Below are 27,729 nucleotides of genomic sequence, written 5' to 3' on the forward strand. Positions count from 1 at the left end.
AGGCCGAAACTTCCAGTTTCGACCCCAGGCCGAAGAGTTTCGGCCTTAGTGCATTTTCTCGTCTCGGCCTCTCGGGCCGAGAGCACAGTTTCGGCCCACTTGGCCGAAACTTACATGGCAGTGTGGCCGAAACTATTCCAGTTTCGGCCACATCCAGTGGCATGTGTTAGAAAACAATTCCGAAGTTTGGCATAACTTAGCCCGCAAGGCCAGCCAATTTCCAGACTACATTCGTGCCCGCAGGTGCCACATCCAGTGGCATGTGTTGGAAAACAATTTCGAAGTTTGGCCAGGCCTTGCGGGCACACGAGCTCGGGCTTGAATCAAGCCTTTTTCAATCTCTGCTAGTTGGAATTTGATTTGCACCACCCCCCCCCCCCCCCCCCGCGAGAGAGCCTCTATGCTATACACTCTTGTATATAAGGGGGGAAAATCTTCATTCCAAAGCTATGTGGGACAAAAGCCACTTTTTCCCTTCATTTTCCAACTCAAATGGGTTTACTTTGAGAATCAATATCTCATTCACCTATTATCCGTTTTGAGCGTACAATATATCGATCTCTTCGTCTCACTACAAAGAATCCGAATCCACTTTGACCTGACCCAAATCGGAAGTGGACCCCACTGATAATTGTACCACAAAATAGCCACTTAAAATGTCATTTTAAGCTATTTTTTTCCAACATATATATATATATATATATATATATATATATATATATATATATATATATATATATATATATATATATATATATATATATATATATATATATATATATATATCTGGAAATATAGTTATGTAAAGATATATATATATACAAATGGAAAAATGAATAGAATCGTTAAGTATCCACAATTTATAAGAAAATTTGTGTAATTAAAGATGGAAATGTGCTTGCAATACGTATGAATGATTCAAAAGAAATTAATTATGACTGCTTTTGTAGCACATCTTTATTCAAAATTATGGGACCTCATTACAATACTGTTGGGTTGGGCTTCCCTCCTATGTGGTAAATAGCTCATGTTTGGACCAAGCCAATTTGTATCCACTATATTTTGGTTGGACCTCTATTCATCTTGAGCCTTAATTATTATTATTATTATTATTATTATTATTATTATTATTATTATTATTATTATTATTATATATATATATATTATATATATATATATATATATATATATATATATATATAAACATTGGCAGAGGGCTAAAACCTATGGTGACAAAAAGCGGCGAAACCTTTTTTGCTTCAATTCGGCAGCGCTACTTTGTCGTGAGGTGTGCTGGTTCTTGGGTATTTTCTTCATCAAATATTTAAAGAGGTCAGCTTGTTTGTTCCAGGCATCTTTTTGGGTAATCTCATAATGTTTGTATTCTTTTCATCTCTTGTAGTGATTGAATACTTTGAGTATGAGATATTATTCCTTTTAGGCCGGTGAACGTGATAGAATGTATTTGGCCTAGAATTGTTGTATTTGATGATTGTTGGATGTTTGGCTCGTGTGGTAGCCTGAAACTTTGTACCCAAGATTTATTATAGTGGATTATTTGGTTGGTGGTGGTTCCGTGGTTTTTTCCCCGATTTGGGGTTTTCCACGTAAATCTTCTGTCCCTTGTATTCATATTTATTTTTGGCTGTTTTGTATCCTCTCGTATTTGTGCACTATGTCGGGTCTGTGAGTTTTCATTGTCACAGGATGTGGGATTTCCCAACAAAGTGGTATTAGAGCCCTGGTTGTTGATTGGGTACATTTGACATGGAGACAAATATGAGTAATATGGTACGATTGAATGGTAGAAATTATCACATTTGGAAGGCCAAGATGAAGGATCTTCTATTTGTGAAGAAATTACATCTACCTGTGTTTGCAACTGCAAAGCCAGAAAGCATGTCAAACGAAGAGTGAGACTTTGAGCACCAACAAGTTTGTGGTTATATTCGCCAATGGGTTGAAGATAATGTTATGAATCACATTATCAACGAGACACATGCCAGAAGCCTGTGGGATAAACTTGAGACCCTGTATGCTTCCAAGACAGGAAATAACAAATTGTTTTTGCTAAAACAATTGATGAATCTAAGATTCAGGGAAGGTACATTGATCAATGATCATGTCAATGATTTTCAGGGTGTTCTTGATCAGTTGTCTAGCATGGGCATTAAATTTGAGGATGAGGTACTTGGTCTCTGGTTGCGTAACACTCTACCTGATTCTTGGGAAACACTTCGGGTTTCTTTGACCAATTCTGCTCCGAATGGTGTTGTGACCATGGAGTATGTCAAGAGTGGTATCTTGAATGAAGAGTCAAGAAGAAGATCTCAAGACATCTCCACTTCTCAGTCAAATATTTTGGTTACAAATGATAGGGGGAGAAACAAACAAAGGGGTCAGAAGGGTAGAGATAAAAGCAGAAGTAAGTCAAGGTCATGGCACAAGGATGTTGAATGTTATCATTGTGGCAAGAAGGGTCACATCAAGAAAAATTGCTTCAAGTTGAAAAGGGAACAGAAGCAAGACAAGAAAGATGATCACACAGAGAACCAGGTTGCAATAGTTAGAGCAGATTTACTTCTTTCTTGTGATGAGAACGTCGTCAACGTTGCATGCCATGAGACAACTTGGATTGTAGATTCAGGCGCATCTTTCCATGTTACACCAAGGAAGGAATTCTTTACTTCATATACTCCAGGTGACTTTGGAGAGGTAAGAATGGGTGATGATGGTCAGGTGAAGGTGATTGGTACCGGTACAGTTTGTCTTCAGACCAGCAATGGCACAAAGCTGGAACTTAAAAATGTAAAGCATGCACCGGGTATCAGACTGAATCTCATTTCTACAGGAAAACTCGATGATGATGGTTTCTGTTGTTTCTTTGCTGATGGACATTGGAAAATCACTAAAGGCTCGCTGGTTATTGCACAAGGTAACAAGTCTTCTAACTTGTACTCTTTACAAAGCTCTATTTCTGGTGATTCAGTGAATGTAGCAGCAAAAGAATGTGCATCAGAATTGTGGCATAAACGACTTGGCCACATGAGTGTGAAGGGGATTGATTACCTTGCCAAGAAGAAGAAGCTTTCAGGAGTAAAGGAAGCTAGATTGGACAAATGTGTTCATTGCCTGGCAGGGAAACAGAAAAGAGTTTCTTTTATGAGCAATTCTCTTTCGAAGAAGCCGGAGCCACTTGAGTTGATACATTCTGATGTGTGTGGACCAATGAAGGTTAGATCACTTGGAGGTGCATCTTACTTTGTGACCTTCATTGATGATTATTCTAGGAAACTCTGGGTTTACACTTTGAAGCACAAAAGTGATGTGCTTTGTGTGTTTAAAGAGTTTCATGCCCTTGTTGAGAGACAGACTGGGAAGAAATTGAAGTGCATCCGTACTGATAATGGCGGTGAGTACCGTGGCCCATTTGATGAGTATTGCAGAATGCACGGTATTAAACATCAGAATACTCCTCCTAAAACTCCTCAATTAAATGGCTTAGCAGAGAGGATGAACCGGAAAATTATGGAGAGAGTCAGATGTATGCTTGATGACGCAAAGTTGCCTAGTTCTTTTTGGGCAGAGGCAGTTTCCGTAGCTGTTCATGTTATCAACTTATCTCCCGTTATTGGTTTGAATAATGAAGTTCCTGATAAGGTTTGGTGTGGAAAGGAAGTTTCTTATGATCACCTCAGAGTCTTCGGTTGTAAGGCATTTGTGCATGTCCCAAGAGATGAAAGATCTAAGTTGGATTCGAAGACTAGACAGTGCATTTTCATTGGTTATGGTCTTGATGAATTTGGCTACAAGCTGTATGATCCAGTTGAGAAGAAGCTTGTGAGAAGCCGTGATGTAGTGTTCTTTGAAGATCAAACCATTGAAGATGTTGACAAAGTGAGAAAGCCAGAATCTCAAGACAGCGGAAGTTTGGTTGACTGTGAGCCAGTTTCCAGCAAAGATACACATGATGCTGATGAGGTTCAAGAGAATGGCCAGAACGGTGATCTTGTACCAGACAATCAGGATGATACAGCTGATGTGGATGGTCATGTTGATGATGTTGTGCACCAGGAACAAGAAGTTCCTTCGCAGGTTCCAGTTGATCATCCTAGAAGGTCTAACAGGGACCGGAGACCATCTACTCGTTACTCTTCCAGTCAGTATGTGCTATTGACTGATGGGGGAGAACCTGAGTTCTATGAAGAAGCTATGGAGAGTGAGCAAAAGAGACAATGGCTTGAGGCTATGCAGGATGAGATGAATTCCCTATATGCAAATGATACCTTTGAGTTGGTAAGGGCACCAAAGAACAGGAAAGCTTTGAAGAACAGGTGGGTCTACAGATTGAAACATGAAGAGGGCACTTCAGTTCCATGATTCAAAGCTCGACTGGTGGTGAAAGGTTTTAGCTAGAAGAAAGGTATTGATTTTGATGAAATTTTCTCTCCTGTTGTGAAATTTTCATCCATTAGAGTTGTGTTGGGTCTAGCAGCTCGTTTGGATTTAGAAATTGAGCAGATGGATGTAAAGACAGCTTTTCTCCATGGTGATTTGGATGAGGAGATATATATGGAGCAACCTGAGGGATTCGAAGTCAAAGGGAAAGAGGATTATGTTTGCAGGTTAAAGAAGAGTTTGTATGGATTGAAGCAAGCTCCGAGGCAGTGGTATAAAAAGTTTACTTCCGTTATGAGTAAGCATGGGTACAAGAAGACTTCTTCAGACCACAGTGTTTTTGTAAACAGATTCTCTGATGATGACTTTGTTATATTGTTGCTTTATGTTGATGATATGTTGATTGTTGGTCGCAATGTTTCAAGAATTCAACAGTTGAAACAAGAGTTGAGTAAGTCATTTTCTATGAAGGACATGGGACCAGCAAAGCAAATTCTTGGGATGAAGATCATTCGTGACAGGCAAAACAAGAAGTTGTGGTTATCTCAAGAGAAGTATATAGAGAAAGTACTTGAGAGATTTAGTATGGATAAAGCTAAGCCAGTGAATACACCTCTTGGTATGCATTTCAAGTTAAGTAAGAAGCAATGCGCCTCTAGTGAGAAAGAGAATGAAGAAATGCAAAGAGTTCCAGATTCTTCAGCTGTTGGTAGTTTATAGAAAATCTACATTTTTAAAAATATCTACGTGAGATCACTCTCCAATCCAATGGGATTAGAGAATGTATTTAATTCCATCAGTTCCCCATATGGAACATTGAGCCCACGAACCCATACATATTCTCTAGGTATTTATTTCGAAGGAAAAAGAACGAAAGGTCATCAGACCTTATATATATAGCACATATACAGCACAAACTTATTTAACAGAAAGCTACTTAATAAATTTCAATCTCTATATACACTGGCCTCTCTCATTCTTCTTCCCTACAACAAGATGTTTATCCTTGCTAGCCAAATATCTCCAATGAACACCAGGCAGGCTCTTAGGCTACGGGTGGTGAGAGCATATCAGATTCCTGAGAGAAGTGATCCATCGAAGATTAGATCAAAAGAAATCATTTTTCATGATGATGAGGTAAGTGCTATTTAAAAATATATTCAAATAGATAGAGATTATGCAGTGCAGTTTAGGGTTTAGTACACAGGTTTTTATTTTTACAGTTCCTATTTTTGTTATCTATACATATTTATGAGATATATTTATACAATTCCTATTTATGTTATTTACACATACACAGGGTTCCTTCCTGCATGCTCATGTACCCAAAGAATATGTGGAAAAGTACCTAAGTTGTTTTATTGAAGGTTCAGTATACGCTATAAAGAATTTTTGTGTGATCAACAATTTTTACTCATACAAAACCAGCCCACAGAAGTACATGATAAACTTTAACTATCAGACTATGGTAAAGGATTTAAAGAATGCGAAATTTCCTATGAAAATGTATCGTCTGAAGTCCTTTAGAGAGATCAAGTCTAATGAAGGCCTTGATGAGAAACACCTATTTGGTAATCAATTGCTCTCTTTCAATCTAATCTTCTAATTAATTGATATTGTTACTACTATTTTATATTCTAATGCACTATTTTGTAGATGTGATTGGTCGAGTTATTGAAATACATTGCCCACAGGAGAAATTAATTAATGGGAAGAACTCCAGGCTGATTGACTTCACCATTGAAGACACTGAGTATTTTTTTTATTCGGTTCCTTTCTATTTCTATTATATTTTTAAATTTTCTGTTCTTCTAATCTCTTATCTAACATTTTGTAGTGGAATACAATTGATGTGTACTTTGTGGGATGAACACGTAAGCAAGATCGAGGCATTCTACAATTCTACTTCACAAGAGCCATTATTGGTGTTGATACAATTTTGTAGGGCTAGGGTGTGTTTAAAAAGTAAGTGGATTAAAAATGTTAGTTTGTGCGTAACTTATATTACCAATTCCATATTTACCAATAATGGTTTGTCTAATGTGTACTACCATCATGTCTAAAGGTGAGGATGTTAAGATTTGTAGTTCCTATGATGTAACACAACTGCTGTTCAACCAGGAATCTCCACCATTTGAGGAGTTCAGAAAAAGGTTAGTCAATGCTTATTCTTGCACTACCTATGTCAATTGTTTCCTAATTCTTAGTGTATTTTTAATTTCACAGTATCAGCCATGAACAGACTCCAGTGCGCAGTATTATTTCGCAATCAAGTTTTAAGGAATGTAGCTCCTATTCAGCTTCCCTATCTGGTGATATGGAAATCCGTACTATCAATGAAATCTACAGAGACAAGGAGGTAATATATAGTTAAAACCTATTAGGTATTACCTTAGGAGATATACTGTGATCTCTACAGCAATAATCTTGTGAGATATCAATGCCAACTGCTTGATTTGTAATCTGCAGTTAATAATATGCATGAGATTTGAAATAAATATAATATTTTACACATTAAAAGGTAATAGACTAATACTGTGAAGTCTACCGTACCATTGAATGCTTACTTGATTGAGTAAATAATGTTGTGAGATATCAATGTCAACTGCTTGATTTGTAATCTGCAGTTAATAATATGCATGAGATTTGAAACAAATATAATATTTTACACATTAAAAGGTAATAGACTAATACTGTGAAGTCTACCATTGGATGCTTACCTGATTGAGTAAATATATAGTCTTTAAATCTATATTTTTTTTTGAATGCCTTTAAATCTATATAATTGTCCATTATTATATGTTTGTGCAACCCATGCTCTGTAGGCATCTCAAACCTACACAATGAGAGGTAATATAGAACTTAGCAGGCCTATATAACTCATTAAAAGTTAATAGAGTAAGAAATTAGAGAGACTGTTAGTGGGTGCTTATCTCAGTGGGTAAATAACATTGTAGTCACTAACTGTGAGATTTGTGTGAGTATGATTATGCAACCCATAATCTGTTTTTGACCCAAAACTGCACAAACAGCTCAAAGCTGCACAATGAGTGCCAACCCATATGCATCTGTGTTTTGTGGTTATTATTATGCAACCCATACTCTGTGTTTGACCCAAACCTGCACACACAACTTATTCTTTGTTAGTTATATAATCATAGTATGTGTTCTTTTCTGTTAGCAAAAATAGAGCAACTGATACATAGTATGCATCTCAAACCTTCACAATGAACAGAATATTTTTTACATTTATACTCACACAGGTAGGGATTGGGGCTCATAATGTACCTTGCTAATTGTCTATGTGTGTGTGCAGTTTGGAGATTTTTGGGTGGCAGCAAGGATTGTGTTCATTGATGACCCTGAGTGGTACTATGCTTCGTGTAGAACAAAGGGTTGCAACAAAAAGCTGAAACTGAAAGGAAAGTGGCTGTGGTGTAGTACGTGTGACAGGAATTGGGGTGATGGAACCCTGAGGTACAAGGTTAAAGTTAGGGTGGTGGACTTGGATTGGAATGCTCCTTTCCTTCTATGGGACAGGGAGTGCCTTGATCTACTTGGTATTAGCGCAGATGATTTGAAGGATACCCATACTAAGGTACTAAAGGGTATTTAATTCTTAACTATTATATTAACTTAGGAATAGTACCTAAGGTAATAAAGTATATATAATTGTTAACTAATATACCAATTGTATAAATTTCCTATGTACACAAAGTTTAAAAAATAAATGAATTACGTGCAGGGCCGAAAGGGGCTACCTAAGGAGCTTGAGACTCTCATTGGATTGAATCTGCTATTTCGAATTGCTGTTCGCAAAGAACAGTTCCAAAACTATCTTAATGCTTTCCCTGTTATGAGGATCATCACTGATGAAAAGATTGTAGAAAAGCATGCAGCAGAGCTAATTCAAGTTAGGGACAGGGATCTTAGTTCAAAGTTGAAGTTGGAGCTTACAGATGAGGATCTATGGGATCTAGAGGTATAATTGGGGATACCGAGTATCATATTATACCAATTACTTTATAAATGCAGATTACTTAGTACTTTTTCAACTTATGATTTTGTAGGAAAATGACCAAGCAAATGAAGCTGAAAGTCCTCTACAAGTTGTTGCACAGAGGCTGAGTGCAGAGAACAACATTGAGAATGGAACAGTAAAGAGATCACTGATTGACGAATTTTCCAGCACACAAAGTTCTAAAAAAAGCAAGGAAGTTGTGGTCAAAATTGAGAAATAAGCAGATGTGTAATGAGTTAAATGACTGGGATGTGCTCTATTGAACTTTTTTTTTTTTTTTTTTTTTTTGTTATGAATGCTTTTATGAGGACAAACTTGCGGTTTTCCTAAAACATATTGACATAACATTTTGGATACTCATGGTGGATTTAATTGGTTTCAATTGGTTTTTAAATCATGTTATTAGTAAGGAAAATGTGATATCCCTTCTGCAAAATGGATTTTTTTTTTTTTTTTTTTTGTAGGTACTAAAGAAGACAGTGATGCCACATAAAGGGGAAGAAGATGAACATCACATGATGGAAAAAGAGCATGCAAATAGTATATGTTAGCATACAGATATAGTTTCAATTGTAATTTGTTAAGGTAAAACATTAGATGGACGATTAATGTAAGTTTTTTTTTTTTTTTTTTTTTTTTGAAAACAAGATTAATGTAAGCTAAATCTTAGTGATTACATATAATTTTACCTGCTCTATTCCTAATAATGTAAACATTGTAAATATTTTTTATATTTTTTTGATCTAATCCTAAAAGCACTTATCCATTACTTCTATTAAGATTACATCCTATCAATAACTCTACACTGATTACTAAACTATAGATAAAAAGATTACAAAACTGTATTATTTAGTAAAAGAGATATCTCACCCTATCTATTGGTTACTGTCAATCACTTCTCCAGTTTGGTAATCACTAACAGCAAAGCATGTTGGCATCCAATTTTGACCACCCTAAATAATGTAAACAGGATATTAACATTGTACTTAATATAAGGTAGCAAAATTATTATGAAACTAACTTATACATTATAATGTAGGCAGAATAGAAAATGTTGTTATACATCAAGTTTCAAATGTAAATAATCAGGTATCTTCAGAGTTTACAATGTACAAGGCCGGATTTTAGGCTGTGCAAGCAGGGCTACCGCACAGGGACCCCAGTTTTAGAGGGGCCCCAAATTTTAGAGGTCCAATATTTAATATTTACTGATCTAGTTTTGATATAAAAATTAAAAGTTTTCAATTAAACTTAAAAGGTTCTATGAAGAGATGATAGTAATGTGTATTCATTGTATTTTTACTGGGAGGTTAAAGGTTCGAAACTTGCATATTAAAAATTATGATTTTGGAAGGCCTCAGTTATTTACCAGAACAGGGCCCCAAAAACCTAAAATCCGGCCCTGACAATGTATTAGGATTCAAACAAAACGGCTTAACATCTTTGTTACTCAAAACTGTTTTAAGTTTGATCAAGTAACACACTTAATTCTACTTTAGAATGGAGTCAAAAACACAATTGTGAGTAAAACTGTAATCTAACTTAATCATAGAGGTATTTCAAATAAGTGTAACATAACAAAAAAAAAAATCAAAGGCACATGTTGAGCTGCTTAATATTTTCAGTAAACTTGAATGTCTAAACATGAGTAGACTAATACTCGATTAAGTAAAACGATACTTCAATTAGTTTTCAATTACTATATGAAAATAAAAAGACAAGGCGAATTCAGGTGAGTTCAGCAAGAATAGGATAATGCCGATCAAAATGCGAACCTGAAATATTATATATAGTACATTACGAACAATGAAATAATATAGAATGAGTAGCAAACACATGTGTAATGAAGTATAGTGATAGCTAATTATGGAATTAAAACTTATCTTTGATAATGCAAGTACAACTGAAATTCCCAACGTGCATAATTAGATGTCATTATGGACACCGACATGTTGACAACAATTTACAATATAAGCTCTCTTCAATATCCTTTGAACCATCATAGATTGTGTAGCAGCTTGCCTTCAGTTTAGTCAATAATTATTAAATTAAGATACGACTGGCAGGCAAATGATGCTTATAATAAGCACGGGATTAGAAAGTACATGATTAGGGACTTAGTACTGATTAGGGACTTACCATGTGTTGACACCAACTTTGTACTTAAGAAGCCTCTTCAAATGCTTTAAGAACTATACAGATTGTCATACAGATTCCACAAGCAAATTATCTGGATGAAGGGAGTATAAAAACAATATATTTTAGAAACAATGAAATAATATTATTATGGGTAACTAACAATGTATATCACAGTAGATTCTACACTATTTAGCGTCTTAAAACTTATCTTTGAGCCTTGCTAAGCAACTGTAAGTACCAAAATCTATAACATTGGTACTTACTTAGCTAAAACATGTCACAACATGTTCACAACCACAGCTCTTTTCATATTCAGGCTACCTGTAAAACAACATAGTAGCTTAATCAGAAACCTTATTATATTTCAGACTAATTTGATAAATCGATGTAATTATGAGAAGGAAATAGTAATAATATGCAACTAGCACGTATATTGATATCACTATGCATTAAGTAGCACAACTAAAACTTTTAATATTCCAACTTGAATTATAATCACCATTTTCCAATGTTGTCTCCCAATCTTGGTTGGGAATGCTCTACTACTATATAATCAACACAGAGATATTCTTAATCTCTCTGAAGCACCACCTAAACAAAATTGGAATTTAGCCAATTCATCTCCCGACGAACACATGAAGAAAATTACATCTTCAACCACCATTGGTTCGAAGCGGAAGCATCCCAGCAACAACCAAGGTAATACTATATACTGTTAAAGTAATTATACTATTCTGTGTTAGAGTATAGACCTAAAGACTATCTCAAACCATATAAACTATGTGTATGTGTTCTTGGCCCAAAAAATTAATGGCACAAATTAAATTTCAGTATATAGATGTTGTGATAAACAAAATCCACATGCATGTGTTCTATAGTAAGATGAGTTCTAAAAATTAGTTCTATAAGCTAGCTGCCATTTTAGATAGATATATATACACCATACTTAGATCTGAAAACGTAGTAGAGATAGGGTTAGAAATCCTTACCCAACTTGGTATAAATCCTAGAAATCGTGTAAGAGAACACCCATTTCTGCCTTGGTCCACCGTTGATCATCACACACATTTATTACTACCAAGCTTCGATCTCTGTTTACCCATGACCTCTGGCGAAGTATAGTGTTCATCTTTAGAGGACGATAGACCCGGTGATAACTCCGACTCGGGGTTTTGACTATGGAGTGAACACTCAGATTGGGAGTATTGTGGATACGTATGCGTCAGTTGATACTTCACAGAAACATCATCTTCATCGTGAATCCATAGTATAGAGGGTTCGAGACTGACAAATCGAACCCTAACCGGAGTAATCAACTCCATTTGTAGTGAGAGAACCCACAATAGGATGAGTGAAATGAGCTCAGAATGGAGCCTTCTAGGTGTGTTGGAAAGGGAAGGCCAACTGTAAACATCACCGTCTCAGGCCAGCTGTGAACATCACCGCAATTATAATAATAATTATTATTAATATTGATATTAAAGTACATGTACTGTTATTTAGTCATAAAATTGTTTAATTGTGCATCGCATAAATATTATTATTATTTAGTCATAACATCACCGCATCGCATTGCGCATAAATATTATTATTATTATTCATTTTATAGTTTAATTGTTTATGTATTACAACTTCATGTACTAAATTGTTTATTATAATTGTTGGTAATTAATATTAATTTTACTTATTACTATATTTTTATTATTTTTTTATTCTTATAGTAATATTAGTATTGTTATTATTTGATAATAATATTAATCATTATTATTTGTATCATTACACTTTTAAATGTTATTATTAATATTTAGGCAATTATGAAAGTAATATTATTAACGTTCTACTAAAAAATGAGATTAAGCTGTGTAAAGATTTTTAATGTTATTATGATTATGATATGATTATATTATATTATGATACGATATAATAATATTATGACTAAATATTAAAGTATTAGTATTACTTTAACATTATAATTGTGATTATACAATATAATAACGTCATTATTGACAACCTATTATTGAATAATTAAAGTAGATCTCGGTATGAGTAACAAAAATGGGTATACCAAAAAATACATGTGTAGTGATAACATTGTTTTTTTTTTTTTTTTTTTTGTACAGAGAATGAAAATATCACTGTCAATGGTTCAACGTACATGCCGTCCTTTGAATCTACCAAGAATACAAAAATGGGTACACCGCTAATTGGTGTTTTCCAAAGTTCGCTAAGTACGCCTTTAAGTATTCATACAAATGGTAAGTGTTTTCTTTTGGAACAATTCACTCCCTTAATGAATTGTTGTTAATATTAGTTGTCACTGCAATCGACAGGTGAACCTGCGGTTCGGACGACAATACGGACTACCCCAATGCAAGATTTTAGTAGCAGAATGCCATTAAGCAACATATCAAATAGTATGAAGCTCAACCAATATTATAATAATATTTGTATAAATTCTCTAACAATCAAATGGGATAATTAATATTATAACGTGTGTTTTGTACGCCTGTTCTATAATTAAAGCAAATTTCGCTCGAGCTACCGGGGACCGTGATAAATCACCGAGAACCAAGCGCCATAATCATTCGTTCGACTTAAATAGATCACCAGTCTCGCAAGGTAATAATTTATAGTCATATGTGTTTACTGTTACTTGATAATAATCTTTGTTACTGTAATTCACAGCTTCTTCTCCGGTACGAACGACAATACAGACTACCTCAACGCAAGATTTTTGTAGCAGAATGCCATTTAGCAACATATCAAATAGTAATAATCTCAACAAGTATATTGTAATAAGATTACTATAAATTTATATATGTAGTCAAATGGAATACTTAATAGTCTAACAAGTCTTTGTATAATATCTTTTTAATTAAAGCAAATTGTGATACAGTTAATGGGGACCGCGACAGACCAACTACATCCAACTACCAGAATCGTTGCTTCGACTTAAATCGAACCCCAGATTCGCAACTAGGTATAAATATATTACGAGGACGAGTTGCTTATTGCATAGTCAATAGTAAATTATAATGTTTAAGTAAATATTTAATAATCATGTAATATATTTTGTAATCGTTTGTGTAGGATTTGAAAGTAATTGTTGTATTACAAATGACAATAACCGGCAAATAGTCGTGGTAGAGCCGGAGACTAAACCCATCGAGCATTGTCGAAATTTGATGTCAGATTTTCAGGAAGTTGTTGAACAATTACATGACAATATGCCCTCAAAAAATGGTGAGTTCATATTAAATGTTGTCGGACGAATACATACTATCTTTGGACGACAATGAACTATATTATTTTGTTAAATATGAACTAATATTAATTTTTTTTTCTTTTTAGACTATTATTTTGATAGTGGTAATCCAGAGTATGTTTGCGAGCATTGTAATTCATTTTTTTGGTACAATGAACGGTCAAGCAATTCAAGGTCATGTGACGGGCCTAAATACTCCGCATGTTGTGTGAATGGTAAGATAAAGTTGCCATTCATGACAAAGCCTCCTCAAAAGTTGTATGATCTATTCTTTATATCAAGTGATAAAAACAAATGTTTTTTGAAGAATATAAGGTCCTATAACAACATGTTTTGCTTCACGTCGATGGGTGGAAAAATTGATAGAACTATTAACAACGGAACATCGCCGCCTATATTCCGTATAAATGGTCAAAATTTCCATCGCATTGGAAGTTTATTGCCTTCACTTGGCACTCAACCTAAATTTTCACAATTATACATTCATGATACAGAGAATGAGATAGAAAATCGCTTCAACTCTTTGAGGTATAATATTCTGTGTTAGTAAACTCTTTTGGGCCTCTCATTGGTTAATACTTAAAATCTTATATTATATATTCTTATTTTTTTAGGGCGGAAAACAATGGTTCTACATTGCATCTTGATGTAGTTCATGACATTAAGCAAAACCCAGATGAGCACAATGTTTTGGTTAAGTCATTCCGAATGGCCAAGTCATTTATGGAATCTAATCCTAAAAGTGAAATTAGAATGAGATTAATAGGGAAGAGGTCTAAAGATGCCAGAACGTATGCGCTACCAACTACTTCCGAGGTTGCTGCTCTCATTGTTGGAGATTTAGACCCTTGCATGGGTGAACGTGATATTGTGGTCGAGTCTAAATCTGGAATCCTGAAACGAATAAGTGAATTAAACCCAGCGTATCTACCATTGCAATACCCAATTTTATTTCTATATGGAGAGTATGGTTTTAGGGAAGATATACACTTTGCAACACATTGTACTAAACAAAATTTTGCACGAAAGAGTGTTTCACAAAGAAAGTACTTCGCGTTCCGTATTCACGAAAGATCAAATGAGATCTCAACTATAATGTACCCTAAAAGGTTATTCCAACAATTCTTGGTTGATGCGTATACTATGGTTGAATCTTAGAGGTTACTATATACTAGGTCAAATCAAAAAGCTTTGAGGTGTGAGGCGTACAAAGGTCTCTCTGATGCGTTGACACGAGGTGAAGTTCAACCTAGCTCTCAAGGTAAAAGAATAATATTACCTTCAAGTTTCACGGGAGGAGCAAGATACTTGATACAAAACTACCAAGACGCCATGGCAACTCCAATTTGCAGATTTATAGGTTATCCAAATCTGTTTATTACTTTTACATGTAATCCTAAATGGCCCGAGATTCAACGCTTTTTGGAGAAAAGAAATTTGAAAGCTGAAGATCGACCGGACATTGTTTGCCGAGTTTTCAAGATGAAGCTAGACTGCTTAATAAAAGAAATAAAAAAATGGGAAACTGTTTGGTGCGGTAAGGGCAGGTGCGCTCCGCATTTCCTTATAACTGCCGTTTTTCATAAAATACTTAAGAATACGAATCTTAGAACTCACATCATCTAATTGTTTTTTGGACAGTAATATACACAATTGAGTTTCAGAAACGAGGTCTTGCATATGCTCACATATTACTGTTCCTACAAGGGACGAGCTGCTTTGCCAATCCTACTTTTATGGACACGATCATTTCTGCCGAGATCCCAGACAAGCTGAGGGACATTGAGTATACAAAGCTGTCGAAGAATTCATGTTGCACGGCCCGTGTGGTGTTGCCAGGAGTAATTCACCGTGCACGGTAAATGGCAAGTGTTCGAAGTATTTTCCAAAAAGATACATTGATGCATCCCATTTTGACTAGGATGGTTACCCGTTGTATCGAAGAAGGGATGATAAGAGGACAATAAAAAAAAATGGAATAGAGTTGGACAATAGGTATGTTGTACCACATAATCGGTACTTGCTCTTGAAATACAAAGTAGCCCACATTAATGTAGAGTGGTGTAACCAATCTAGGTCAATCAAGTACCTATTCAAGTATGTCAACAAGGGTAACGACCGTGTAACGGCTGAGCTTTATAAGACTACGATGGATGAAGCTGGTAATGAGATGGTGGATGAAATAAACATGTACTATGACTGCAGATACATCTCTGCATGCGAGGCAGCTTGGAGGTTGTTTAGTTTTGAAGTCCAGTACAGAACTCTACCGGTTGAGCGAGTAAGCTTTCACTTGCCTGACTGCCAATCAGTTGTTTTCCAAGACGATGATACGATTGATCATGTCCTCAATAGAGAGACCGTTGGGCAAAGTATGTTTAATGCATGGTTTGTAGCCAACCAGAAGTTTAAAGAAGCGAGCTTATTAACTTACATTGAAATGCCTACCAAATTTGTGTGGAAAAAGGACATCCGTGAATGGCATCCAAGAAAGAAGGGTTTCTCAATTGGTCGAATATTCTATGTACCACCAGCTTCAGGAGAAATTTATTATTTAAGGTGTCTATTGAACATAATCTGTGGTCCAAAAGGTTTCCAAGATATTAGGACAGTTAATGGTGTTGAGTACTTGACCTTTAGAGATGCATGTTATGCTCATGGATTGTTAGACGATGATAAAGAATACATTGATGCTATAAATGAAGCAAGCTACTGGTCAACTGCACATTCATTGAGGAAGCTATTTGTTGTCTTACTAACATCCTCCTCAATTATTAGGCCCGAAAATGTTTGGAATCAAGTGTGGCAACATTTGTGTGAAGATGCTCAACACTATCAAAGAAGAATATTAAAACAACAAGGTAATGTAAATTTTTTATGATATAATAATCTTTCATCAAATTTCTTAGGTTATATTTATAACTATCTGGCTGTTGGCATCGTAATAGATTTGGTCTTAACAGAGGAAGAGAAAAAGAACTTTGCATTGTTGGAATTGGAAAACCTTTTGGGGCAACAAAATAAGTCTTTAAAAGACTACCCTCCGATGCCAATACCAAGTACTGATAATTCAAGGTTGTTTCAAAATCGGTTGGTTTTTGAAGAGTTATGTTACAATCGTGAACAGTTGAAAGAAGATGCTGAACTGCTATGTGCCAAACTAACTGAAGAACAGAGTCTCATCTATGATACGGTTATACAAGACATTGCAGACGGTAAAGGTGGCTTATTTTTTGTTTATGGATACGGTGGAACAGGAAAGACTTTCTTGTGGAGAGTGTTGTCAGCTGCAGTCTGATGCAAATGTCAGATCGTTTTAAATGTCGCATCAAGTGGCATGGCTTCTTTGTTGTTACCAGGTGGCCGAATTGCACACTCAAGATCTGCAATACCTATTGCAATAAACGAAGACTCGACCTGTAACATTAAACAAGGTAGCGACCTGGCTGAATTGTTGATAAAGACGAGATTGATAATATGGGATGAAGCTCCCATGATGCACAAACATTGCTTTGAAGCCTTAGATCGAACTATGCGGGATTTGTTGCGTTTTGTAGACCCGTGTAGTGAAATGAAGACGTTTGGTGGTAAAAAGTTGTTTTGGGTGGAGATTTCCGCCAAATTCTCCCAATAGTTCCAAAAGGTACACGGCAAGATATTGTTTCTTCAGCCATCAATTCATCATATCTATGGGATAGTTGCAAAATTTTAAGGTTGACTAAAAACCTCAGACTAAGTTCGGTACCAAACGTAGGAAACCGGCAGGCATTACAAGAATTTGTCGATTGGATTGCTAATGTCGGTGATGGAAAGCTGGGTGGGCGGAATGATGGTTTCGCAGAGGTTGAAATACCAAAACACATGTTACTGTCATCCGAAAGGGACGATATTAAAACAATTGTGCACAATACATTTCCTATGTTTGCAAATGGAAACACCGACCCCGAGCATCTGCTAGGTCGTGCTATATTAGCTCCAACGCTCGATGTGGTCAACACAGTCAATGACTATATGACTGAGTTGCATAATGCCGAAAGTAGGTCATACTATAGTTCAGACGCAGTATGCAAAGCCGATGGCGACAACGGCATATTTGGAGATGTACACACACCGGAATTTCTAAACAGCATTAGGGTTTCAGGTCTACGAAATCATACACTGACTTTGAAAATCGGTTCACTGGTAATGTTAATAAGAAATATTGACCATTCTCTTGGTTTGTGCAATGGAACTCGGTTGATAATCACAAAGCTAGCAGACCATGTTATTGAAGGCGAGATTCTGACTGGACCTAACAAAGGTACAAAAGTGTTGATCCCCCGAATGTCAATGTCACCCTCTGATCCAAGATTGCCGTTCAAGTTTCAACGAAGGCAATTTCCATTAATGCTTTCATATGCAATGACCATAAACAAAAGTCAAGGACAAACGTTGACTCATGTTGGTTTAATACTAAAGAAACCAGTTTTTGTACACGGTCAGTTGTACGTAGCTGCATCTCGGGTTAACAATCCAGACGATCTCAAAATATTGATAGTCAAAGACCCAAGTTCAACTACTACATCAACCACTAATGTTGTATATCATGAAGTTTTCAATAATTTGTAATTTTGTAAAGTTCTCTTTTCTTAGTACCATCACCTTGCAACTATTTGTAATATACCGTTTTCATATTGTTTTTGTTGAATTCCCAAACATATTTCATTTATATGTTATAAATTTTAACCGCATTAGTTCACACAAATTGTAACATAACATACACACAATTACCACAATTACCAACATACACACCCGTGCGCCTTTTCCAGTGTTTGGTTGACAGGAATAGAATTACTGGGAATTTCAATTCCAATGTTTGGTATACATGGGAATTGAAAGGGAATAAGTAGTATAAAGTCAAAAATGTCCATTATTGTTGTTAGACATTAATTTTAGGATAAAAAAAGGCATGAGTAATTTTGACTCATCACTATCTTTTTTTCCCAGGAATTAAAATACCAGGGGGGGACATGGGATTTTAATTCCATGAAAATGGGGGAATTGCAATTCCATGGAATTGCAATTCCCTCCAACCAAACTACGGAATTTAATGGTCTTCGGAATTAGGTGAGAATTAAGTGGGAAGGGAATTTAAAATCCCTCCAACCAAACGCCCTGTTAATACTTTTTAATTTACATATCGTGAAGCGCACGGGTCAAATACTAGTAGAGTCATAATAGCGCAAAAGGCGCTGTTTCTAAAGAAATCAATGTGCCGAATTTAATTACCAAATCAATTTAGAGGATCGCTGACTTCAAGGCTCTTTCTCCAAATTAAAAGGAAGGAATCTTCCAAATCTAATTATCAAAGGCGGTAATTCCGAATTAAAATAAGAGATTCCTTTTTCGCCCCCCTACTATAAAATTCCACATTCCTCAACCCTAATTCAGAATTTAGAGATCTTTGGAGACAAGACCGGGAGAAATCAAGAGCCACAAGTTGTCTTAGAAAGCAAGAAGAAAACTAGAGAGATTCGAGAGAATCGTCTGGTTCATTCTTGTACTTTTTTGATAATTTGTATTTTCTTTATTAATATTTGCTATGTATAATTTAGCCATGCTTGACTAAATTCTTTAGAGATTCTTGGGTAAAAGTGTTTATGAACCTATGTGCCTGAGCCTTTAGATTCTTTAATATATTATTATTTGGGTTTAATGTTTGTGTTGCAATTGTGATTTTATTGTTTGATGCTTGTAATTAGTGGTCATAGTTACTTGTTTCGTTTGCTATCTTTGTGTCACAACAAGAGTTTGGCATAATTTAAGGCATACACAATTGCACCTAACTGTTGCACCTTGAGAAAGGTAATTTTGTTAGGGAGTTTAATTCTTGATTATTGCGCATCGAGAGATGGTAGTAGTTAGGAGTTTATGATGTTTGATCTTGTTTTATTGGGTGTGTAAGCCACGAGAGTGGAAATTTACTAGTGTTAGTGACTACGAGAGTAGCTCTATACCAACTTGCATCCTCACACTTGTTAAACCCAGATTTTAATATTCTCCTTAAGATTTGGCACTAAGTGATTAAATACTTGAATCCCAAGAATATCATCTTCTCTCTAATTGTTTTCAAAATCCTGAATCTCTGCTTTATTTATTTTATGCAAATCAATCATTTAAACAATTGTTAGGATTAGCTCTAATGAATAAATTAGTAACTAATGCTTGCGTAGTATATTTGTAAACAAATAATACTTACATCACAACATGCATCTTGCGGTGGAGTTTTTGAGGTGCCAAGTATGAGAGATGATAAGGAAAGAGAATGAAGAATTTTAAAGTTAAAAAAAAAAAATGAAAAGAGGTTTTTGGCGCAAGAAAAAAAAAAGAATAATCAATTGTTATCTTTGTTGTGCATTGGGACCACAAAAAACTCATTCTTTGCAATAAGAACTCTAATTTTCTCTCTCTCTCTCTCTCTCTCTCTCTCTCTCTCTCTCTACCTTCTCTCATCCACATCACCAAAGTTATTCTAAAAAATTGTACAAAATGCACTAATGAGAATGCTCTTATAAGTCAAACAAAAGAGAGTACAAGTAGAAATAAATAGACCAATTGTAAATGGCAAATTATGCCGTGCATCCGTATGCACCATGCATGGTGCATACGGATGCAAAAACGACGTCGTTTTATTAAAAACGTACGTCTCCCCTTTAAAAAAAAAAAATCAGGTTCGGTTCCCAGCAACAACATATGAACTAAAAATCCAGAATCGATAAATTATAATTCCAGAATCGATGAACTATAATTCCAGAATCTATAAACTAAAATTCCAGAATCTAATCTATGAACTAAAAATTCCAAAATGAATGAACTAAAATTCAAGAATCTATGAACTAAAATTTCAGAATCGATGAACTACAATTCCAGAATTGATGAACTATAATTCCAGAATCAATGAACTAAAATTCCATAATCTATGAACTAAAATTCCAGAATGAATGAACAACATAATGTTGTTGCTGGGAATCGAACCTGCTTTTTTTTTTTAAAAGGGAGACGCGCGTTTTTAATAAAACGACGTCGTTTTTTTTTATTTTTTATTTTTGTGTTTGGTATTCAAAGAAAATTAAATTAAAGAAAAATATTCATTATGGTAGTCAATGGAAAAAATGTCCAATTCAACATAAAATAATGCATGTCTTCTTAGATTTTGTATGAAGAGTACTTGAAATTGAATGATATAAACCAAAAAAAGAGTTGTGCTAGTACATTCAGAAATTGGTAAGGATTCTCACAAACCATTACAGACTAGCTACTAAACTTAAGTGCACCATTAACACTATTATGCATAAACAATTACACCTTTTGAAGATGCACTAGGGAAACATAAAAGTTCCTGCATAACTTTTAATTCCTCATTGTGGTAAAAAAATAAGACTTCGCTTAATGACAACCTTCTCAATTCTTGAAAAGCAAGGAATTAACACCTTGATGGATTGCATTTCAGACCTCGGCCGATAAAATTAGCTAAATTAGCTTCAAAGTGCGAAACATTTTTTGTGTTTGTGCCACTGTACTAAAATCCTCCAAAAGTACAAAATCCTCTCGATTTAGCTTCAAAAACTAATAACAAATAAGCATAAATAATCGATCAATTAATAATTAACACAAAAAATTTCATTAAGAAATGCAACAATAATGGAATTAACTAGAATTTTACTGAATAGTTCAACCATATATATATATATAATGAAGATTACCTCTAGACACAGTATTTCAAGTTCATATCATTTTTGACATATTCGCAGCAAATGTATGAACTCAGGAACATTTATATAATCTTTGCCTTCTTTGCCTTTAACCTTTTTTGAAAATTTACTGTAACAACCTGATGGATCTCGGCGTTGCACTATGCTTACTTCCCAGGGGGTCACCCATCCCAGAATTGTCGGAAGTCAAGATCATTGCCCATCAATGGTGTATCATTACACCTCCCTGGAACGTATAGAAATGTAATCAATGCATATATGGTTGTGGTAGCTAGAAGCTAATTATAAGTTGCCAAATTTTTGCAAGGCAAGGATATAGAATTTTTTTTCCTAGCTAGGTTGGTCAATAAATATTACTCCCTCCCTCCTATGAGACGTAACTCATCATTTACAATTGAAAAAAATAATTAAATACGTATTAGATGATATAAAACAATCCTAAAGGGCTTTTATGTAATTCCCTTGTTATGGGCAGTTATAATTGCCAAGAGGCTTACGTCCACAGTATATATGTTGCTATTGCTCCCTGTTGACTCAGCAGATAATAAATCTTCTTCTTCCTGCTTTCGTTCACTTCTTCTCTCTTACCTTCCATGTGTTAGACAATCCGATATGGTATCAGAGCTGCGGCGTAACTACGCCGCCGTCCTTACCGGCGTTGGCGACACCAGCAATGTTGCTACGCCGATCAACCAGCCTCCAGCTCAGCCGGCTCCTGAATTGAGCCCTCAACATCACAGAAGCTATAACGCAGTAGATCTAGAGGATCCTTTGTACTTGAATGCCAACGATAGTCCGTCGGCCATTCTCGTGGCTCCGCCGTTGATCGGCAGTGCTAACTAAGGCACTTGGAATGTCTCTATTCAAATTGCGTTGGAGGTAAAGAATAAATGGACTTTGGTGGATGGGAGCACAACACCACCAGGCAGAGATCAGCAACATTATCCAGCATGGAGGAGGTGCAACTTGATGATCTGCTCCTGGATCTTCAAGTCGCTACATCCTTCGATAGTCCAGAGCGTAATGCACTTTGATCATGCGAGAGATATCTAGGAGGATCTGAGGAAGCGCTACTCACAGAGGGATGCACAGCGGATTTCGAGTTTACAGAGTGAGATCCACAATCTAAGACAAGGAAATCACTCTGTTAGTGATTATTACACTAAGAGCAGAACCCTATGGGAGCAGATGAACAACGTAACCTAAGGCCAATTTTCTTATGCAAATGCAATCCGAAATACTCTTGTGATCTTGTTGAAGTCATCAGAAGTGAGAGGGAAACTAATTAGGTAATTTTGTTTCTCCAAGGCTTAAATGATGATTATGATAGTTTAAAATCAAGTGTCCTGGTTTTAGATCCCTTGCCAGAGGTGTATAAGGTTTTTGTTATGGCTGAGAAACTTGAAAGGCAGATCAGTTTGAGAAATCTGAACTTAGGAAACTTGGACATTGCTCAATCTAATGTTGTCCAAAACACTCTGAATGAAGAAACAGTGGTTGCACCTTCCTTTAACAATAATAGAAGAAACAATGGTGTTGCTAAGGCAAAATGCTCATACTGTGGCATGACTGGCCATACAGTGGAGAGATGTTACAAAAAACATGGATTTTCTCCTGGTTGGATCCAAGGCTATAAGGCGAAGAATAGACAAAAAACTGCAGCAGCTGTTTTGGATAATAGAGATCTAGGGATAACACATGAACAATTGCATAAACTCATTTCAATCCTGCAGAATTCTTCTGCTCAACCATCCGCATCCACTGCCAATTTAACTGCTGCAACAACCTTGACTTCCAACTTCAAAGAGTTGCATACAATTGGTGAAGGCAAGCTCTCTATTAACACTCTCTATTTAACTGCTTCTACTTGGATTCTTGACTCGGGGGCCACTAATCACATTGTGTGTTCCCTCGACTGTTTCATCAATTATCGTGTGGTTAATAATGTTGAGGTGAATCTTCCCACTGGCCAGTGCATAACAGTTCAACATATAGGAGAGGCAAGACTTAATGGCAGTTTATACTTAAAGGAAGCATTGCATATTCCCACTTTCAAGTTCAATATTGTTTCTGTGAGCAGACTCATACAAGATACTACTTACAGACTAACTTTTATGGCCAAACAGTGTGTGATCTAGGGGACTCATGGGCAGATAATTGGTATAGCTAAGGAAAGAGGAAGCCTCTATGTGATGAAGGAATCAAACATGCAGAATAAACACCTTGTTGCGCAGTGCAACAACTTGGAGTTATGGCATCAAAGGTTAGGACATTTTCCAACCAACAAAATCCACCTTCTATGTGATATAGATACTTCTAAGGGAAACACTTTAGCTTGTGATGTCTGCCACCGAGCTAAACATAAATGTTCTCCCTTTCCTTTGAGTACCACTAGCTCTACTACTTGCTTTGATTTGAAACATGTTGATATTTGGGGGCCTTTCCCGGTTTGTTCCATGAATGGAGAATATTATTTTCTTACCATAGTTGATGATTATTCCCGTTTTACATGGATCCATTTGATGAAATCTAAAGCTCAAACACGGCAGTTTATCAAAAACTTCCAGGCTTATGTAGTTACTCAGTTTGGGAAACTGATTAAAACCATTAGGAGTGATAATGGTATGGAATTTCGAATGGATGAATTTTTTTTGGAAAAAAGGCATACTGCATCAACGCTCATGTGTGAATACTCCCCAACAAAATGCCGTTGTGGAACGAAAACATCAACATATTCTCAATGTTGCTAGATCTCTACACTTTCAAGCTCATTTACCTTTGAAATTTTGGGGCCATTGTGTGATGCATGCTGTTTTTCTCATTAATAGACTCCCATCTCCCACTATTGGTGTGTCAACTCTCTATCAACGTTTATATGGCAGTCCACCTGACCTTCACAGTCTTAGAGTTTTTGGTTGTTTATGTTATGCTGCTACGATTTCTAAGGCAAGACACAAAATGGCACCAAGAGGAAAGAAATATATTTTTATTGGCATTCCAACCGGAATCAAAGGGTATTTTCTATATGATTTGGAAGATGAAAATGTTATTGTGTCTCGGGATGTTACGTTCTATGAGTCTCAATTCCCCATGGCAGCTAAGACAGTCCAGAATCAGCCCTCTGATGAGCCTTCTCTTCCAAATGTTCCCACTACCATGGACCTTGATTGGCATGAAGATAATGGCCAGCCTGATGCTCAGCTCTGGTCTGGGAATAATAGTCAGTCCAGTCAAGCACATCCTAATAATACACATGCATATGACAACATTCCACATGAAGATGTATGTGCAGATTATAGTATTCCACATGAGAATGATCAGCCAATACATGATGAACCTGACAGTAACACTTCAGACTCTATGACTGATACACAGATTCCGGATCCAGCCTCTGTTGATGCACCTCCTCGACGTTCTGATAGAAACCGTTACATTCCAAGCAAACTGTTAGATTATTATTGTGATGCAACTACTTCACAAGGCACTTCTCCTCACAAGCTATCAAAAGTTATCTCTTACAACCATCTTCTCATGCCACATATGAAGTTTGCTATGGCAATCACTTCCATCAAAGAACCAAGAACTTATAATCAGGCCATACGTGATAATTGTTGGAAGGAGGCTATGACTAATGAAATTAAAGCTCTGGAAGACAACCACACATGGACCTTGGTCGATCTTCCACCTGGGAAAGTTCCAATTGGTTGCAAGTGGGTTTACAAAGTGAAGCTTAAAGCGGATGGATCGGTGGAACGATATAAGGCCAGATTGGTAGCCAAGGGATACACCCAACAGCTGGGAATTGACTACCTAGAAACCTTCTCCCCCGTAGCAAGGATCACCACCATCCGCACCTTCTTAGCTGTAGCAGCTTCTCAAGCTTGGCATATTCATCAACTAGATATTAACAACGCTTTCCTCCATGGGGATTTAGATGAGGAGGTCTACATGGTGTTTCCACCTGGCTTCCAAGAGCAGCACCCTGGTCAAGTATACAAGCTTCTTCGATCACTTTATGGCTTGAAGCAAGCTAGCCGACAATGGAATGCTAAGTTGAGTGCCACATTAATTCACAAAGGATTTCAGCCATCAAAATGTGATCCTTCTCTATTTACTAAAACCTGTGATGCATCATTCATAGCCATTCTTATATACGTGGATGATATTCTAGTCACCAGTTCCAGCCTATCCCTTATTCAAGACCTTAAATCCTTTCTTGACAGTGAATTCAAGATCAAGGACTTAGGAAGCTTGGGGTATTTTCTGGGCATTGAAGCTCATATGAAGGATAATGGTTTGAATATTTGCCAGAGGGAATATGCTCTGGATATCTTAGAAGTGTTAGACATATATTTTATATATCTTTTATTGTATAGTTTATAATAATGTTGTTATTGACTTACTGAGAGATCTAGTCTTTAGCCTAGTTGTTAGCTCTCTCTCTTAAGTCTATATTTGTATTCTCCCGTTCTGTTATGAATTGATTGAAACTGTTCCACTCTCATCTGGTATCAGTTAGCCAATAAGAATCCTAGAATCTTATTCTCTCTCCTCCCCTTTTTTCGACCATGTCGCAGAGTTCAGAGAGAACCATCACCACCACCTCCGTTTCCTCCCCTAATCCCCCGAATTCCTTACCGAGTGCACACCATTTTGTGTCACTCAAATTAACCCACACAAATTACCTATACTGGCGTACCCAAATCATCCCGTTCCTCCGTGGGCAGCGTTTGCTCGGGTTCATCGACGGCTCCCGTCCGTGCCCGTCACCGGTGATCGACACTTCCACCGGCGAAGCTGCGATAGACACTGCGTCTGTGACTCCTAATCCGGCCTATGAGGCGTGGCTGGAGCAAGATACCTCAATTCTCTCCCTTCTCATCTCTTCCATCTCCGAGGAGGTAATGTACCTAACGCTCGGGCAGACCAGGTCGCGTGGCGTATGGCTGGCGGCGGAGACGGCGCTCGGATCCTCATCGCAGGTGCGCTGTCTGAACCTCATGGGGCAATTTCAGGCGTTGAGGCAGGGAGACATGTCCATGCCGGAATATTTGGGCCGTGCGCAACACCTCGTGGAGGATCTAGCGCTCGCCGGCCGTCCCATGACCCTCTCGGAACAGAATCTATATGTGTTCCGGGGGTTACGCCCGGAATTCTGATCCATGGCTGCTTCCTTGGCAGTCAACGGCACACCCATGACGATTCCCCAGCTTGCGGACTGTCTACAGGCGCAACAGTTTATTCATGCCGATGATTTTCCCACTCCGGCGACCGGCGATCCAGTGGCGATGTATGCAGGCTCTGGCCGCCGGAATCATGGAGATGGGAACCAGCGTGATGGCCAGCACGGCGGCGGCAGTCGCGGAGCAGGAGGCCGCGGCGGAGGCAATGGCCGAGGTGGCCGTGGACGCGGAAATGGTCGTGGTCCCGTTCGCTGCCAGATATGCCGAGCCCAAGGCCATTCGGCGGCTTATTGTCATCGCCGCTACTCGGAGCCACCTCCATCGCAGGCACACATGGCAGTCACGGCGGATGGCGGTTCCCACAATCAAGCCACGCGCGTGGCTACCGGATACTGGGGCCACAACTCACGCCACACCAGATCCCGGGCTGCTTTCGCAATCTGAAGATTATCACGGAGATGATGTGTTAAGAATGAGCAATGGCGCAGGTTTGGATATCTCCAGTGTGGGTCATGCAGTAATTCCATCGAGTTCTAAATCTTTAAAATTATCCAGTGTCTTACATGTCCCCGAATTATCTGTGTCATTATTATCTGTTAACAAATTTACAAAAGATAATAATTGTTATTTTGAGTTTCACCCCACATTTTTTCTTGTGAAGGATTGCGTCACACAGGCGGTACTGCTTAAAGGTCCAAGCTCGGGGGGCTTGTATTCGTTGTCGGTTCCAAAGTCAAACTATGCGTTCGTCTCGGCTCGTGCCTCATCAGCTGTATGGCACCAGCGTCTCGGTCACCCACATAATCAAGCCTTGAGTCGTGTCTTACGGGATTGCCCGGTTGTACCCACAAATAATATCATGCCAAACTAATGTACTTCATGTCAACTTGGGAAATCATCCCGATTTCCTTTAGATAGGGTTCATAGTTCTAGTCATGGTGTTTTAGATTTAATTTACACTGATATCTGGGG

At 37.1% G+C, this 27,729-nt stretch overlaps 3 protein-coding genes across 3 annotated transcripts; all 3 read left to right on the plus strand.

Annotated features, from left to right (window-relative positions):
• The first annotated feature begins 5,424 nt into the window (after window positions 1–5,424).
• LOC109149929 lies at window positions 5,425–8,639 on the plus strand. Its single transcript, XM_019297922.1, has 9 exons — window positions 5,425–5,535; window positions 5,699–5,969; window positions 6,055–6,151; window positions 6,236–6,363; window positions 6,464–6,551; window positions 6,625–6,757; window positions 7,715–7,996; window positions 8,144–8,380; window positions 8,469–8,639. Exons 1-9 carry the CDS (start codon window positions 5,425–5,427, stop codon window positions 8,637–8,639), a joined length of 1,518 nt encoding a protein of 505 aa, XP_019153467.1.
• Window positions 8,640–15,972: 7,333 nt separating this feature from the next.
• On the plus strand, window positions 15,973–18,431 carry LOC109149930. Its single transcript, XM_019297923.1, has 3 exons — window positions 15,973–16,684; window positions 16,772–17,038; window positions 17,578–18,431. Exons 1-3 carry the CDS (start codon window positions 15,973–15,975, stop codon window positions 18,429–18,431), a joined length of 1,833 nt encoding a protein of 610 aa, XP_019153468.1.
• A 7,711-nt stretch (window positions 18,432–26,142) lies between these two features.
• Window positions 26,143–26,733, plus strand: LOC109149931. The gene has a single exon (XM_019297924.1). It carries the CDS (start codon window positions 26,143–26,145, stop codon window positions 26,731–26,733), a length of 591 nt encoding a protein of 196 aa, XP_019153469.1.
• Window positions 26,734–27,729: the final 996 nt, after the last annotated feature.

This window comes from Ipomoea nil, unplaced genomic scaffold (assembly GCF_001879475.1).
Source record: "Ipomoea nil cultivar Tokyo-kokei standard unplaced genomic scaffold, Asagao_1.1 scaffold2165, whole genome shotgun sequence".
Classification (NCBI taxonomy): Eukaryota; Viridiplantae; Streptophyta; class Magnoliopsida; order Solanales; family Convolvulaceae; genus Ipomoea; species Ipomoea nil.

What these genes read in the sequence shown, in the direction of transcription:
- LOC109149929 (XM_019297922.1), top strand. Translation starts at nt 5,425, where the DNA reads ATGAACACCAGGCAGGCTCTTAGGCTACGGGTGGTGAGAGCATATCAG. An exon ending in GGCTAGGGTGTGTTTAAAAA is followed by an intron (nt 6,364 to 6,463) that starts GTAAGTGGATTA and finishes TCATGTCTAAAG; the next exon opens with GTGAGGATGTTAAGATTTGT. An exon ending in TTTGAGGAGTTCAGAAAAAG is followed by an intron (nt 6,552 to 6,624) that starts GTTAGTCAATGC and finishes TTAATTTCACAG; the next exon opens with TATCAGCCATGAACAGACTC.
- LOC109149930 (XM_019297923.1), top strand. Translation starts at nt 15,973, where the DNA reads ATGGATGAAGCTGGTAATGAGATGGTGGATGAAATAAACATGTACTAT. An exon ending in AAGAATATTAAAACAACAAG is followed by an intron (nt 16,685 to 16,771) that starts GTAATGTAAATT and finishes GCATCGTAATAG; the next exon opens with ATTTGGTCTTAACAGAGGAA. An exon ending in TATACAAGACATTGCAGACG is followed by an intron (nt 17,039 to 17,577) that starts GTAAAGGTGGCT and finishes TACCAAACGTAG; the next exon opens with GAAACCGGCAGGCATTACAA.
- LOC109149931 (XM_019297924.1), top strand. Translation starts at nt 26,143, where the DNA reads ATGTCGCAGAGTTCAGAGAGAACCATCACCACCACCTCCGTTTCCTCC.